At 36.7% G+C, this 16,775-nt stretch overlaps 3 protein-coding genes across 9 annotated transcripts; all 3 read left to right on the plus strand.

Moving 5' to 3' along the window:
• The first annotated feature begins 1,556 nt into the window (after positions 1-1,556).
• Positions 1,557-4,940, plus strand: LOC115970737 (NADH dehydrogenase [ubiquinone] iron-sulfur protein 5-B). The gene is made up of 2 exons (XM_031090344.1): positions 1,557-1,819; positions 4,574-4,940. The coding sequence occupies exons 1-2, from the start codon at positions 1,670-1,672 to the stop codon at positions 4,676-4,678; spliced, it is 255 nt and encodes an 84-aa protein (XP_030946204.1). The 5' UTR covers positions 1,557-1,669; the 3' UTR covers positions 4,679-4,940.
• A 2,123-nt stretch (positions 4,941-7,063) lies between these two features.
• On the plus strand, positions 7,064-12,488 carry LOC115970736 (serine/arginine-rich-splicing factor SR34). 7 transcript variants are annotated; one of them, XR_004087137.1, is made up of 15 exons: positions 7,064-7,224; positions 7,546-7,636; positions 8,406-8,471; positions 8,561-8,635; positions 8,730-8,841; positions 8,929-8,975; positions 9,121-9,178; positions 9,616-9,665; positions 9,791-9,847; positions 9,932-10,053; positions 10,134-10,235; positions 11,026-11,111; positions 11,202-11,699; positions 11,898-11,986; positions 12,139-12,488. XR_004087137.1 is itself a non-coding variant. In XM_031090341.1 (14 exons), the coding sequence occupies exons 2-14, from the start codon at positions 7,550-7,552 to the stop codon at positions 12,140-12,142; spliced, it is 903 nt and encodes a 300-aa protein (XP_030946201.1). In that variant the 5' UTR covers positions 7,064-7,224; positions 7,546-7,549; the 3' UTR covers positions 12,143-12,488. The 7 variants fall into 7 exon arrangements, 5 of the variants coding, with proteins under 5 accessions (XP_030946201.1, XP_030946202.1, XP_030946199.1 ...); XR_004087136.1 differs by lacking the exon at positions 11,026-11,111 and having other exon boundaries at positions 11,666-11,699; positions 11,887-11,986; XM_031090341.1 differs by lacking the exon at positions 11,026-11,111 and having other exon boundaries at positions 11,666-11,699.
• A 1,845-nt stretch (positions 12,489-14,333) lies between these two features.
• LOC115972559 (phytochrome A-associated F-box protein) lies at positions 14,334-16,003 on the plus strand. The gene has a single exon (XM_031092883.1). The coding sequence runs from the start codon at positions 14,637-14,639 to the stop codon at positions 15,642-15,644; it is 1,008 nt and encodes a 335-aa protein (XP_030948743.1). The 5' UTR covers positions 14,334-14,636; the 3' UTR covers positions 15,645-16,003.
• The last annotated feature ends 772 nt before the right edge of the window (positions 16,004-16,775 follow it).

The following is a 16,775-nucleotide window of genomic DNA, read 5'->3' on the forward strand; positions in this document are numbered from 1 at the left end:
ACTGTAACTTCCTTTTTGCTTTTTGACATCATTACCTTAAACCCCAGATCCCTTTCCATAATAAACTCCTCAACTTGACAATCTAAATCAGCTTTTCCTCCTTTTCCATCCAACTGTTTCGCTGACCTCTTTACCTCGGAATCCAGTTTCCTTGTCATGGGAACCTTCTCCCTATTACATCTTATGTCAGCTTTGCCTGAGATTTCTGCGTCAAGCACTCTTAGCTGCTCCTCGAAGTTCGGCTTTTCTGTTTCCCCAGGCACCTTTTCCTTGAAACTCTCGCTTTCCCGTGTCCAGCTTTCCACGTCAGTCCTATCATCGTTGGTATCTGTTTCTTTGTTTGGTTGGTGGTGCACATCGGAAGCCACCTCTTGCTGTCTCGGTTGCAGTTCGCGTTCCGGCAGCCTCGCCCCCCACTGACCCGGTCTTGTACTCTCCCCAGCGCGCTGTTCGAGCACCACATGCGATTTCTGTAGCCGGTCTGGGGTGGCGCACAGCCACGGACTGAACTGCTTGTTCTCTGCAGTGATCGGATCTGCACTGCTCAGCCACACTAAACACTCCTTCTCATCATGGTCCAATCTGCCACACAAATAGCAGAACACCGGTAAGCGTTCGTATTTAAACTCGACCCACCGTGAATCCGATCCCCCAGCGCACACTATCCTGCCCCTGCTTAATGGCTGCGAGATATCAAGTATTACTCTAACTCTTAGGAAGCAACCCATACTAAAACCTTTATCCCCTACATCCACCTTGACTACCTTCCCCAGGCTTCCACCAATCCTTATACCCACTTCCCTTGTCTGACTCAAAGTGGGTAAGCCATATATCTGAACCCAAAATGCAGCTTCTTGAAAGGTTAGTGCAGATATTGACTCACCCACCTCGAGCTTATGCAGCAGGATGATGTACTTGTCGAAGGACCACGGTCCTTGCAGCAACACCTTGTCCAGATCTTCCTTCTCCTGAAACAAAAACAACACTCTATTTTCACCCATATCACTAACCTCAAAATCACTCTTAGTTCTCCATACTGATCTTAATGCCCTCCCTATGGCTTCTAGATTGACTCTTCGTTTGGTACAGAACTTCCCAGCCAACACCAAGCCTTGGTTTACCCCTGGGGGGTCTATATCTACTTCACATCCCTCTCTTTCCGACAGTTTGAGTTTCGCCCATTTGTTTGTGATTGCCTCCATCTGAGGAAGCACTAAGTTCCACCGACAAGTGGAGAAAGAAGTTGCCTGAAGGCAAAAAGTTTTCACCCCTCACCGAAGTCTAGAGAGAAAATACACTTAACATGTAATAATGTAAATTATAATAACCATGTAACTATATATATTATTCTAAAAAAAAAAATGTAACTATATATATACCAGTGGATTTAAATCTAAAATTTTATTATTATTGGTCTCAAGAAAAACCTCATTATTATTCTTAATTAATTTCTTTTAATCCAAATCTAAAACTTTCCTTAAAAATTATTCTCAAAAAAAAAGAAAAAAAAACTTTCCTTAAAAATATTATATACAAAAAAGAAAAACAAAAAAACAAAATTACCCACAACAATTACCAGGTTGAGCTTTACCCATTACTGGTACCCTCGAGCCCATCTGAAATCCACATTTTGAGACCGACGACTGAGCAGCACAGAGAGAAAAAAAGAATGGCGTCAGGTTGGGGAATCTCAATGAACAAAGGCCGATGCTACGATTTCTGGATCGACTTCAGCGAGTGCATGTCTCGCTGCCGTGAGCCCAAGGATTGTACCCTCCTCCGTGAAGACTATTTCGAATGTCTCCACCACTCCAAAGAGGTACACCCCTTTCCAAAATCCAATGTCTCTTCCTTGTTTCCATTTCTACTATTAATTCCATAATTGGGTCTTACTGTATATAGCTCTAGAGCCTTAGATCAATAGGATGGATTGGGTTTTGACCCTGACTTTGTTTCCCTAATATTTGTGCCAATCGCTTTTGTTTTTGGTCGATTTGGTTTGTAAACCTTAAAGACAGTGCCTTTGATTGAGATTCTGTACTGGGTGTGATAGTATGGGGTTTATAAGCTGCTGAAACAGATGCAAGATCTTTTTTTTTTTTTTCCTCTCGAAATTTTATTTGGGTATTTGGTTAATTATATTTTTATTGTGGTTTCAATGTGATTTTTAGCTCAGATTTCTGTTGAAGCATTTTTTTCTTCAATGCATTTTTCTTTTGCGCTTGTGCAAATTGTAGGCGGTAATGGCTTTTCTGAATATAAGGGGGAAACTTGTTTCTTTTTTCGTTTGTGTATTTAATCAGTGGTATTTAACATAATTTCTGAAGTTTGAGAAGCATATCCTGGAGAACCTTGGTGTTGCTTTAGCCTATTCTTTGTGAACCAATGAAATTGTTTGGGGCCTATGTATTTTATATACTATAGCTAGTCAGTTGAAAACTCTAATAGTCCGTTTGGATCGAGGGGGAGGGAGGGGTAGTAGAGTAGAGTAGAGTTGGCCCAAAATTAGCCTATTTTCAGCCAACTTTACTTTACTCCCCTCCACTCCCCCTCCCTCCCCTCTCAATCCGACAGGCCCTAATGATTGGATGGAGGGATAGGGAGTGGGAGTAGAGGAGAGTAGAGTAGAGCTGGTCGGAAATTGCAATCCAGTCATTGGCTTAAGTTTGTATTTTGTATGTTTTAACATAGCCTTGTTTGGCTGCCTGTGTTCTGGGCCTACTATTGTTCTTTTCTATAAACACAGAAATCATTATCAGTAGATTATCTAGTCACTAGTAAAGGTTTTGCAGTTATTCAAAGCCTTTATTAAGCTTCCTTATCCTTATGTAGGAGAGTATAGATAAACAGAATTATTATTATTATTATCAGGATTTACTTTTCTAAGGCTATGCTAACAAGAGAAATTGATCTTATATGTATCAGGGGAAACAAAAAAGAAAACAATGCTTATGTCATGCTGCCACTGATTCAAATGTTATTTAACGAATTTATAAATGGTCACACTATCAACAAATGTACAAGTTACATTACTTTGTCAACCGAACCATCTTGTGCCATTTACCCCTTTTCTCTCCCTCTGTAGCTCTTCTGTACTCGGCAATTATTATTCTCCAAACAATGAAACAACCTTACATATCAGGGCCATCATAGATGTTTTGTTATTTTGTCAAATATTGTTGCTCATTGCCTCATCCTCTATTATTTATATATATATTTTCATAAATTTGATCAGCCTTGTCAGAGTGACACCTTAAATTATGTGTAAGGAGAGGGATTAATGCACCCATACGAAATAGTGAGTTGATTTAAGTCGAGGGAATGGAAAAAAGGTAGAGGGAGACCAAAAATAACATTAGTAGAAGTAAAAAAAGACACGTCAATTAAGGAAGTAACAAAGAGTATGACTTTGGAGAGAATACAATGGCGGAAACGAATACGTGTGGGTGACCAACTATTCTTTTGAGGATCTATAGCCAACCCAAAAAAGAAAAGAGGGACTAAGGGTTGGGGGGTGGGTAAGGAGCGGTTTGGGAATATATCTGGTATACTCCATTGCTTCCTTTTGTATTTTTTTTTCTGTTTGGTTTAAAACAAGTATATATTACCTATAAAAAAAGTGCCAGATAGCCCTACATCAATCACTCCGCCTGGAAATCTGAGTTCAATATTGCCGAGTGTCAGTTTGAGCTATCCTTAGCCATACAGAAATCAGTTTGTGATCTTCCTAAACTTACATATATTAATCCTGTTCTCCCCCCCCCCCCCCCTCTCTCTCTCTGTTTAACTGTTTATTTTTCAAGAACTTGTAAATCCCAATGTGTCTGAGTTTGAAAAATAATCTTACTTTTAATGCATGGTTTTGTTTCACTTATATGCTGGGTTTTATGATGCAAATAGTTTTAGCCAATTGGATGAGCTTGTTAGGATATATCTAGTATACTCCAAGTGTCATTGTATGAAGGTTTTGTTGTTGACATGAAATATTTGGTGCCATATCATCTAACATAATCATGTTAAGTACGAAGATTAGGATGTGGAAATTATATGTTTTGACTTTTAGTATAGAAGGTTAAAATTATATTTCAATGGAGGAGTATCTTCAGGAAAGTTATTGCAAAAGCAAGAACTGAGTGTGAAAAGTGATGGATAGGTTTCTACTTTCTTCTCTATCTTTTCTTTTGCTTCTTCAGAATCCTAATATATTATGAGATTTGATGAATGATGATAGTGTATAATGCTGGTTAACAAGGTATATTTTCTTTATTCCGAAGATTACAGCAAGTTAAATGCTATAAATGTCATAGAATTGGAGAAAGTACTATAGCTCCGCCTTGATCATTAAAAAAAGAAGAATCTGTGGGCCAGTTTTATTTTGTACATATATCATGGCATCTCATATTATGTAAATGTTTAATGGTTTGTCAGATAAAAGAAAATATGATCTTCACTTGCTAACAGAAAATGCATATATATTGCTATGAGATAGCAACTTGATTCATGGAGTACCTCATCTTGATTTTTATGGTCTGTATTTGAATCTTATTGTGTTCTTTCTGGAACTATATTTCAGTTCCGAAGAAGAAATCGGATCTACAAGGAGGAGCAGCGTCAGCTCCGAGCAGCTTCACGAAAGGGCAAAGATGGTGAAGAGGGTGTTGATAAACATCATCATTAGTCCAAAATTGATCATCTTCTTAATCTCGAGAATAAAGACTGTGAGGAGATGTTGTATTCATAACTTGTTTTATGTTATTCTGCTTTTCTTCTCCTGGAATGTTATGCACTTCTTTGGCATGTGCAATGAGACTAAGATCAATTTTTTTTGCTAGCTGCGTATTGGACACTGATTTTCTTGGTGAATCTGGAATATCCTGTTAAAGGGCAGTTTGAGTAATAAATCCACTCACACTCACTACAAAAAATTGAGTATTGCTAAATGGTACTTTTATGGTACCTTGTGTTGTTGGTGGTCAGGTGAAGTTAATTTTGAATCCAAATATCAAAATTTCTAGCCATTTTGGATATACGAGTAAAATATTTTGGTAGCCTGCAAATAGGGTTGTAAATGAGTTGAGCTTTGTCGAGTAGTGAATGTTCAAGCTCGGCTTGACAGTAAAAATAGAATGTTCAAACTTGGCTTGAGCTTGATACAAGCCTACAAATAATGTTCAAGTTTGAACTCGTTATAAAGTATAAAAGCTTGAACTCGGCTCGGCTTGGCTTAATTCATTAGTCAAGCCAAGTTCGAGCTCAATATCAAGCCCAAACTCAAGCTCAATATCATGCTTTTGAGCTTGAGATCCAATATAAGTATATTATCAAGCCTTTATCAAGTTTATTATCTAGTTTATTTGGTTTGGATGAGTGATCTCAACTTATAAGTAATTAAAGTTTTAGAAAGATATGAGTTTACTTGTCAAGCTCATATCAATTTTATTATTAAACTCATAAATAGGCCTAGGCTCAACTTGTTTTGTTACTTTTGTATCGAGTCTTGGCGTTCACGAGTTTGTTCATGAACAATATTTTTTACTCGGGCTTGGCTCATTTATAAAACAAGCCTAAAACTAAAGTTTAAGCTTGGCTTGTTTATAAACAAATAAACATGAACGAACTTTTTATCAAGCAAAACCCGAGCTGTTTATAAATGACTTGGTTCATTTACAGCCCTACCTGCGAAGCGAATCAATAGGGAGACAAAAGGAAGCTAGAGGATTCAATGCATGCTAAGGTATTTTGTTCATCAATATATGCATTATACCTCTCATAAACATATGGGTCTCATACGGTATATGTACACTAAAAAGCTTTCCATCTATGCATCCTTCCAATAAAATAATTAGAAAAAATGTACTTTAATGTTGTTTTTGTGTGTACCAAAAACCAAAATTGTGTTATATTCCAAATTAACAACAATAAATCTAATTACATTATAATCTTTTGTGGAGTAAAGTATAGTTTTTTATGTGTTGTATTTTGGGGTTTTCAATCAAATTCAATAATAGAGTTGTATTAATCAATGCAACATAATTTTTTGTATAGACAATTAAATTAAATTCGATCATGTGGTTTATTGATTAATGCAATCATATTGTTGAATTTAATTAGATAATTTTAAGTACATCAACTAAGGAACCATATTTTAAGATTTATCTACCATATTGTGATTAGTGCATAGTTGTGATTAGAGTAATAATATCATTGTATGGTTCCAATTGATACTATAAATTTTAATTTATTAATCAGATAGGATTCAAACCCTAGTCCCTTATTCAACAACAAAGAACTTTATCGGAGCTAACAAGAAGCCACCCATTGATATTATTTTTTCAATTATTTAATTTTATTTTTTCTATAGGGATATACTTTTATTTAGCACACGTCATTAGGGGTGGCAATATTTGACATTATCTTCAAACACGATATTGTTTTTTGCGGATTAGTCGTTAGTGTAAATGGTTTTGTGTCAAAACGGGTCAACACATTTTAACACGATGAATAAATGGGTTCCTTATTGACTTGCATAATTTGTAATTAACTTGGAATTACCCAATTAGTAATTTTAATCTAAAATAGATTTTAATTAAAAATATAACTAAATAATTAAGGGACAATTAATAGTTATATTGATCCATCTCTTTGTTAAAACTATAAATTCCCTAACTCAAAGAAAAAACCTCCCACATCGAACTATGCTTTTCAATAATGTTATTGTTATTTGTTACACTGTCATAATTGTTTTATTATGTGACAAATTGTAGCGGTCTACCATTATTACATGGACCAAATTTTTTTTCCTCCGCCACTCATATTTTAGACATTTGTAACAATGTCTAGTACCAGAATTATTGAATGCTCTTTTCTCAAAAAAAGAAAAAGAAAAAAAAAGATTAACAACAACATGTCAACAACAGCATCATTGAATGCTTATTGTGGTCCACCTCATAATTTGCCCAGCTGTCAAGACAGGATAATCCTAGCCACAGATTGTGATGTCATCAAAAGCCTACAGCATATATATAAGCGTACACTTGATTCACACACAAAATTATCTCTACCCAACCATAGTTTATGTACTTAACCAAACCCTGTACCTTCTCCATTCATTCATTCCTTGTTCCCAAGAGTCAAAAAAAGAAAAAAAGAATTCAAAACCCTAATCTTCAAAAGTCGTCTCCTTCGCCTCTGCGGTTTCAACCTCGATCTCCCAATTGACAAAGGGTAAGCTCTCGTCCACCTTTTTTAAACCCTAAATTTCACTAAATTCCCTCCCGTTGTTTGGTTCCCGAGAAAGGCCAGGAAAGTACAAAACCAAGTTTTTAATTTTACATTCCTCCCAAAAAAAAAAAGTTTTGAAATTTACGTTTCGTGATGCTTTGGCTTTCGCTAAATTTTGCTGTGCGTGACTGCGTTCTTTGAGCTATTTGTATTTTACTGAGGAACCAAGCGGTGCCGTTTTTTGTTATATATTGCTATTGCTTTTTGTTTGGTTTAGGTGGGATCTTAGGGCTTATGATTTTCAATGGAATTGTTTTTTGTTAGGAAGATGAGTAGCCGTGCGAGCCGAACCCTCTATGTGGGTAATCTTCCAGCTGATATTCGTGAAAGAGAAGTGGAGGATTTGTTTTACAAGGTAATTTTAGATGTTTTTGTTGTTGTATAGTAGCTGTTTTTGATTGGGTTGAATATGATATGCATTGTGTTTTTTGAGTTTTTTTATTTTTTAATTTTTAATTGGGTTGAATTGTGTATAGGTAGGTAAATGTAATGCGTGTATCAGTGTCTTGTTGAACAAACCTGAACTTAAAATCCCTAGAGTTTATAGGTACTACAATAACAACTAAATCTCGAAACTTTGGTGTCTAGTCAAGTCAGCCATATGTATTTTTTCCGATATCCTATTCTAAGTCACTCACTCTTTTTACCTCCTTAATTGACATGTTAGCCTCTTGGATTAACTTCTTTACCCTCACCCAGGGGAACTCTTGTGCATTTTTCGTTGCACCCTAGTACCAATGTTGCAAGTCCCTTACAGGGAAAGCCCTAACTAACCCTTGCACGCTAATCTCTGTCATCCGTAGTGGATTTATCCATAATTAAATGACTAAGTTTTCCTCTCTTTTTTTGGCTTGGGGATTGGCTGTGAACAAAATATATGACACTAAGCATAGACATAGGTGGAGTTTTGAGAGTTTATTGGTAATGAATGAATTTTAGAACCTATTCTCTGAGGAGGCATGAATGTTTTTTGTGGGATGTTGTGTGTGTGTGTCTGTTTAACTGTTTAGCTTTTATCTGTTAACTTATGTGATCTGCAAATGGCTTTGATTAAGTTTGTATACATTGCATTGATTAGTAGGAATGCTTGATCTTCGTTATTTAATGAGATTTCACTTTTGCAGTTTGGACGCATAGCTCACATTGATCTGAAGGTCCCGCCAAGGCCCCCAGGTTATGCATTTGTTGAGGTGGGCTTAGAGCTTCTTAAATTGCTTTGGTATCTTTGTTTCTATATTTTCTTCCTTTAGTTGTGGATTTTATGATTTGTTTGTTACAGTTTGAAGATCCTCAAGATGCTGAAGATGCCATTCGCAACCGTGATGGCTACGATTTTGATGGGCATCGGCTACGGGTTAGTCACTCTTAAATGTGCATATACTATCTGCTTTGAGACTATTATAGCTATGGTTCATTGGCTTATCTCATATGCTCTTATATCTTTATAGGTGGAACTTGCACATGGTGGCCGGGGACATTCATCATCAAGAGATCGCTATAGTAGTTATAGCAGTGGTCGGAGTGGACGTGGTGGAGTATCCAGGCGCTCTGAATTTCGTGGTGTGTATTTTACTCAATACACCTGTACTTTTGTTTTCTTATTGGAAATATTATGTCTTCTGAATTTTTTATTGTGCGACCATGTAGTTCTTGTTAGTGGATTGCCTCCTTCTGCTTCATGGCAAGACCTTAAGGTGAGCATCAGTGTTGATCAATTGGTTTCCTTTCCTGATTATATGCCTTACTCTGTGCGCATGTATTTGTACGCATGGAAGGGTGTCATGGAATTAAAATTTCTGAAGATATTCATTCTAAATAATTCACAACATCTTGTATCAGGATCACATGCGACAAGCTGGGGATGTTTGTTTTTCCCAAGTTTTCCGTGATGGTAACGGTAAGATACAATTAACTTTGATGGCCTTGGCTTGAAGTTTCATATAATATGGAGGTGTAAGAACTGGAGATGATCCTGGTTTTCTATTAATCTATTATCTTGCCTTTTTATCATATGGGAAGGATTTGGTAGATATAAATATACAGTTAGAAAATTCTAGGTCTATTGGAAACTGTGCCAAATTTCTTACATTTCATGTACTTGTTATATTATAACTAGATCTACTACTGGGAGTGATGGATATTCAAGAATATTATGTCTGTGCTATATATTATTTTTCTTCATATAAGCATTTCGTTTGGCCCTTATTCTGATTGTGATTGTATTATTGTTTTGGGTTTGTACTTTTAAGATAGGCATTTGCCAAGAGCTCAGAAGAAATGTGTGATTTATCCTTAGTTTTAAATTTAAATATCTCTGTAATGATTTTATCGTAGGCACAACAGGGATTGTGGATTACGCAAACTATGAAGACATGAAGTATGCAGTAAGTCAAATCTCTCCTTGATTGGTGATGAGCTATGCGATTGACCATCCTTGAACTTGAGTTGATCAGCATTAACTATAATGTTTAATAATGTAGACGATGTGTTTGACTTTTCTCTTCTGCAGCTAAAAAAACTTGATGATTCTGAGTTCCGGAATGCATTTTCTCGGGCATATGTTCGAGTATGTATAAACTTGGGTACTTTCTGTATTGCAATTTGAGACTCTCTGCATATTTCCTTCATTCATTATTGCATATGATTACAGGTTAGGGAATATGATTCAAGGAGGGATTCCTCTAGGAGCCCTAGTCGTGGTCGATCTTACTCAAGAGGCAGGAGTTACAGCCGTAGTCGTAGCCATAGTCGTAGCCGGGGCAGGAGCCTGAGGTTTGACTGGCTATTTAAAATTGTAAACATCTTAGTGTGCTTTGTAGTCATTGTTTGCCAACTGTGTAATTTTAATGCAGCAAGTCTCCAAAAACCAAACCTTCGCGCCGCTCACCTGTCAAATCTCGGTCGAGGTCTGCTTCTCGCTCTCGCTCTGCTTCAAAGCCGCGTTCTTTGTCTGGGTATGTAATTTTTTCTCTATGAATTGTCATTTTTGTTATTGATAATTATATCTTGCTTCGTTCTGTAAGGTCTCTTTTTTCCTTGAAAGATGGAGGATATTCATGAAACAGTCATTTTGTTGGTTGCTTTATTGATCAATCTAGGGCTTTTGGGAACTCCTCCTGGTATGAAATATTTTGAGTTAGTTTGCAGAGACTAATCTTTAGGATTTTTGAGAAGTATATAAAAGGGATTATAGAATTATCAATTAAGTCATTGAGTTGCAGTTTGTTGACTCTTCAAGTGCATCTTAGCATTTGCTTTGGCTAATCTCTGTTATCTGGTTCACCCGGTTCCTTTAAATTTTAGAAATTTATATGCGCAAGTTTACAATCCTGGGCTCCAATATTATTTCCGAAGTATGTTACATGGTCATTCTATAGGAAGCATGTGCTGATGTGCATGCTCTCTATGGCAAGTGCTATTAAATTATTCTAACCCTGTGTATTTATCTTTAAGATTTTCAAGGTTTAATTTAAAGGATTGGGGGGGGGGGGGGTAGAGAAATACTTGTGCACTCTTCAGATTAACATGGCTTGGTGCCAGAAATGTTGGTATCAGTGATTCAAATATTTTCTTGGCATTGTCAAACATGAATTTGTATTCTTTCTTTTGTAATGTTACTTTCCCGTCAATATCTTCACTATTTGTGCCTTCGAAGGTGGGGTGATGGAGAAAACGTACCGGATTGTCAAAGTTTTTATTCTCTTTCCTTTGTTTGTGTGAAAATTGCCTTTCTTGTGTTTTTAGATATGGATACATGCAGCGAAGTGGGGATTGGATATTAGGATCTTGATGGGATAGTTCAGTTGCCTGCAACTCTTTTGGTTGTGGAGGTATGCTGTTTTTTAGATGGGCAACTTTGGAAACCTTGATGGTGCCTCTGTTCTAATGCTTTTAGCATTGCAAATGTCCATGGGTGCTAGATTGGGAACAAAGGAGATCATGGTTGCAAAAGTAAAGCTGGATATCTCTGAACTAAGTGCCATTGGGATTTGGATATCACCATCAATGAGCAATAGGGACAATTTCATTATCATCTTCTGCTCCAACATTTGCCAAGCTAATAGGCGCACTATCTGGCTTCTGTGGATTTTTGTGGTACAGTAGGGAAAAATTCTCCTCTCTGTCCACTGGTGTCTTAAAAATACATTGTGATGCTTTCATTAAGGTTATCTCTTTATAAATTTAGGTCATGTTTATAGGCAAGAATTATATGAATTGGCCTGATAATTTTTCTCTGTTGAATTGCTAAATATTTATGGCTTTTCCATGTATCCACATTGGATATGGTAACACTGACGTGGAAGAGGCATCAAGGATCTTGGATCAAATTTGGTAAAAGGAACGTGTGGATTTTAAAATGGGTTGTTTCTGGAACTTTTTGCAGATCACGATCAAGGTCCAGATCTCCATTGCCTTCGGTATGTATTTTATTTGTTCGTTTGAAAGTGTAGTCTTGTGACCCTGAAGTATCATAAAATCTGTTTTGTATCTAGCTTGCCTGCCATTATAACAGACCTGTGTCCTTTGTGAATCAATGTCCACTCTTAGATTCTTGGTATTGGACTTAGGTAGATCTGCCATTGCATTTTAAAACTTAAATGTTAGTTACATTTCAGCGTCCAAAACGTATGAGTAAAAGCCCAAAGAAGCGCAGTCCAAGCAGGAGCCCAAGCAGGAGCAGGAGCAGGAGCAAGAGTTTATCCAGGTCTCCTATGCGCTAATTTATTTTTTATTGGTCTCCTTGTTGGGACCATATTACTTTCTTATGTCAGACATTTTTCTTTTATTGTTCCTTTGTGTTCCTCATGCATCTTTTATAGCTGCTATCTGAGTCCTGATTTCAAATTTGTTTAACAGGTAAGAGATATGATTGCTGCTGATGTAATTCCTGAAAGTTTGATAAGGGTGAGGTTTTTTAACTTCATCGGCAAATCCTAGCAGTTGTAGGCCTATTATATGAACAGACTTATCAGACTGGAGTTGGATTTTAAACTATCAACATGTTATTTAAATCCTTGTGAATCCTTGAATTGGAACTTAAACGTTTACCGTGTTGCTCTATTGCACAAGAGATTTGCCAAATTCCAGCTTAACGTATATTTATGGTGGTGGATATTGATACTTCGTTCTTTTTATTTGTGGAACCATATGCTGTAACAAGTCTTAGGTAATTATTATTCGACGCTTCATAGTGGTCATTAGCTTTATGTTTAAATGATTTTCTGGATCATTTTACCTGTGACAGATTTTTTGTTTGTTCTCATGAACGGTTTTAAAATTGAAAAAGAAAAAAATTATTTGTTAGTAGAGTTCCTGCCAAAACATTTTTGTTAAGGATCGTGTTAGGAATTAATCATTGAATTTATATTCTGTGGCGTGTTCTTTATTAGTTTTATCTTTAAATTTTTTAAGACCCAAGTATGTTATGCTGGAACAGAATTTTGTTCGGTTTATGTTTGGTATATCCAAGTATTTTTGCAAGCTAATTGGAGAACGTGTAAAAAGTTTAGGAATTTAAAAATTTTCCCCCCCCTTTTGAGGGACATATTAGGAGGCTCTCATTGGAGCACTTGACTGTCTATAACTAACGACGGTTCTGCATTTGCACTAGAATTTGATGTAGCCTCACTCATGCAATTAGTCATAGAAATATGCTCAAATGATGGTTCAAAAAACCACTGCCTGACCATAGAATCAGTGCATTCTGAGGCTTTCTTAAAGTGTATATTATATTATTCTTATTCTTAATTTTATTTTTCAAATAATTTATTTGAGAATCATATTCTTATTCTTAAGTTGTAGAGGGTGTTATATGCAAAATAACGTTCCCATAATAATCAAATTTGGTGTGCGGTGAATCTCTAACAAATGCTTTTACAAAATGGTATGACTTCAAAGAATCAGTAAACACTAATGCGTGTCTTTATCTTTGAGTCACACAAAGGTGATAAGATATGCACGTGGTAGCAGTAGCAACATCAAACAGTGGTGCAGAAGTGGCCGCCACCACTATTCCCTATTCCTAACGGCCTCCTCCTTTGGATTCCTTTTCCTGACATGTCATTACTCATTACGCACTGAACGTGAAAACCCAACTCTTGTCAGCTATGTCTTCCTTCAAGTGGCCCCAATGTTTTTCCCACATTGTCTACCCACCACATCCCATACTGTTCTGGTCGAGAGAATTCTCCTATTCCTGGCCTCTTCAGTTCTCTCCAATAATTAGGCTATCTATGGAGATAATTGAAACTCACCATTGAATTTGTTTTATGAATGCCAAATTTAATAGTAAAATATATAGTACCAAAACATTTTTCTAAAAAAAAATTGATAAAGAAGTATAAGGAATGACAATGTCCATATGCAAGCATTCTCTATAAATTTTACTCCATTATGTCAAATATTAAAGATGGTTTGGGCAAAACTTAGATACAAATCTTTTTATTTTTATTTTTATAAAGAATATTAAGGATATGATTGGTAATTGTTTTTTCTCCTTATTTTTTGTTTCCAAAAACAATTTTCTATTTTTGAGACTAAAAAACTTGTTGGGCAATTCAAAATGGACAAAAAACAAAAACTGTTCTTAAAATTCAATTTGTGAAGAAAACTGAAAACAATCTGGAAACTAAAAACAGTTATAAACTGTTTTAATTATATTTAAACATATCATTAGATTGACTAATAAAATAAAATCATTGCCATATTTTCTAAAGACAATTAAATTCATTATAGTTAAATTAAATGTTTGAACATGAACTCTACCTAAGTTTTGCAGTCATAATTTACATACCCAGCTAAATATGCAAAATTTGGAGATCACCGATCACTTTAAATGGAAATAGTCAAATAGGAACTAAAATTACTAGTATGTTACTCTCAACTCTTATTATTCTGTTCTGATCCGATCAACTTGGGTTTGCCTAGATAAGATAAGATAAGATCAAGTATTGTAAATCTTTCTTGATTCGATAAGCCATATGATCGCATACATTGAACTTAAATAATTATGAGACATTACAAAGAATGAAATTACAAAAACACAAAGGTTACTATAAATGTAAATAATCAAAATTAAATCATTACTTTAGTTCCAAGCTGACGCGGCACCATCTTCTTCAATCCCTACCACCACCAACCACAAAGCTAAAACAACCAAAAAAATCTAGTCCATGAAAAGAAAAGTTTCAAACTTTCACAACTCATAATTGAATCCCAAAAAAACTAAAAATCAAAAATAGTAAAGCTCAGAATAAAGAGTGTCTCCTCTAGGAAAGTAAAAAAAATCACAAAAGCTTCAATCTCCACCGTTACCAAATCCATATCACAGCTCTCTCTCTCTCTCTCTCTCAAAGATGGAGGACATGCTTACCAAAAAAAAGAAGATGGAGGAAACGGTTTTCGCTAAGCTTTCAGACGATGTCGTTCTGAACATATTCTTCAAGCTCGAAGATGACCCACGAAACTGGGCTCGAGTTGCTTGTGTTTCCACCAAGTTCTCGTCTCTGATCCGCAACTTTTGCTGGCGCAACAAGTGCACCACCACCATCCCCTCCGTCGTCTCCGACCTCCTCTCCTCCGCCACCGCCGACTCTCCGCCCGGCGGCTGGGCTGCCCTTCACAAACTCGCCGTGTGCTGCCCTGGCCTCCTCCACTCCGGTGTCCTCCTCGAAAACTCCGATTTCGGCCTCGAACGTGAGCTCGGCCCCGACGAAACTTTCCGAAACTCTCTCACCCTCACCCTCAACAACAACAACAACACTGATACTAATAATACGCCTCAAACCCATGAAGCTAGTTCATCTAGCAATAGTTGTTCCTGGTCTCTCTATGACGATCTTTACTTTGACACAGTTTACGATGTCGCAGGTTCGACAGAAGGTACGATGAATCCAGTTGAGGTGTTAGAGAATAGTAACAGCGTTGGTGTTGGGGTTGGGGTTGTTAAGGATGGGATTGAATATTCGAAGAGGTCGCATTTGGCATCTGGGGTTTGGAATCTGAGCAGAGAGGAAGGGAGCAAGTTACTGGCTAGGCAGTTCCGCGATGATTGTTTGTACATTTGTGATTGGCCAGGGTGTGCTCACAACATTGAGGACAAGCGGAACTACATGCTTTTCAGAGGGATTTTCAAGAATTTCAAGAGGTCCAGGGTTTGGAGGACTATCAATGATGGGAATAGAAGTAGGGTTGATTTGAATTGCGCGTTTTGTGAGTGTAAACAGACATGGGATTTGCATTCCGCGTTTTGTTTGAGACGGTATTTTGGGTTCCATGATGATGGGGAGCCTGTTGTCAGAGCTTATGTTTGTGAGAATGGACATGTCTCTGGTGCCTGGACTGATTGGCCTTTGTACACTTGATGGCATGCCCAAGTGTGTCTATGCTTGCTTTGGTGGGTTCTTTTCATTTCTCATTAGGGTCCTTACGGATTTGTTATGCTTGTTTCTACTGTTGTTGTTGTTTGATTTAGATTCCTTGTTTGTGGTTTGTAACTAAAGGTTTGGTGAAGACTCAATTTGGACTGTGGGATTTAATATTGATTGTGTTATCAACTATGAATCATAGTTGGGATGGGCTTATTAGATTATTATGTTAACACAATGAATGAGATAGCATGTGTGTGTGTGGTTGTGGTTTTGATTTATATATGTAAAACTTGTGCAGATAACATTTTACTGTTTCTGTTACTCTCTATGCAATTCAATGATTCCTTTTTGTGCTACCTTTGCAATTTATTGTTTATCTTTTGTATTTGCTAAGATAATCTTGTGATGGGGATCCTAGAAATGTTGAGAATGAGGTTGAGAAAAGGACTGAAAGTGCATTTAATGTGGTGGTATCACAATTTGGTTCTTGATTGGCTTAGGAGAATGAGATTTCATTTTCATCCCAGTAGACACGCTATTGTGCAACCTCGGGTTCAGGTTATTTTCACTATATTTGGGTAAGTCAAATGACTCAAATTACTATCTTGGTTTTTCTGCTCATTTCGATTCAGCATGTAGTCCATTAATGCGGTGGATGTGGTGAGCAGTGGTATGTACATGAAGCTGGTTACAGTCTTACAGATATATATTCATTTGTCTGCTTATGCTTTCATGACTCTTCTGGGAGTGTAGAGACCTTTCTTGTATTAGTTAGTCTTTCCTGCTCTATACTGGTGTTTATTTATTTATTTATTCACAATTTGAAAGAGGTACAGCTCTGAATGGAACTCCATCATGGTTAATTTACTATTGAGTGTTGACAAAGTGGATTCTATTTGATTATCCAGTACAATTAAGATCTTAAAACTGTGGTTAGGTTGATACCGCCTTAACTCTTAAGCCTTCCCTACCATTTCCTTTCCCTTGATTAGGCACCATGCCAAAGGATACGAATGCCTTCATTGTTTGTTAGGGCTAATAAAAGGAAGGAGATGCCCCTTCGCAGGTTATTACAGCTCTTGAAAGATGTTAAGCTAGCGTTTGTTGCTGGGAGTTTTCATAGGT

Source organism: Quercus lobata, chromosome 12, assembly GCF_001633185.2.
Source record: "Quercus lobata isolate SW786 chromosome 12, ValleyOak3.0 Primary Assembly, whole genome shotgun sequence".
In the NCBI taxonomy this organism is placed as follows: Eukaryota; Viridiplantae; Streptophyta; class Magnoliopsida; order Fagales; family Fagaceae; genus Quercus; species Quercus lobata.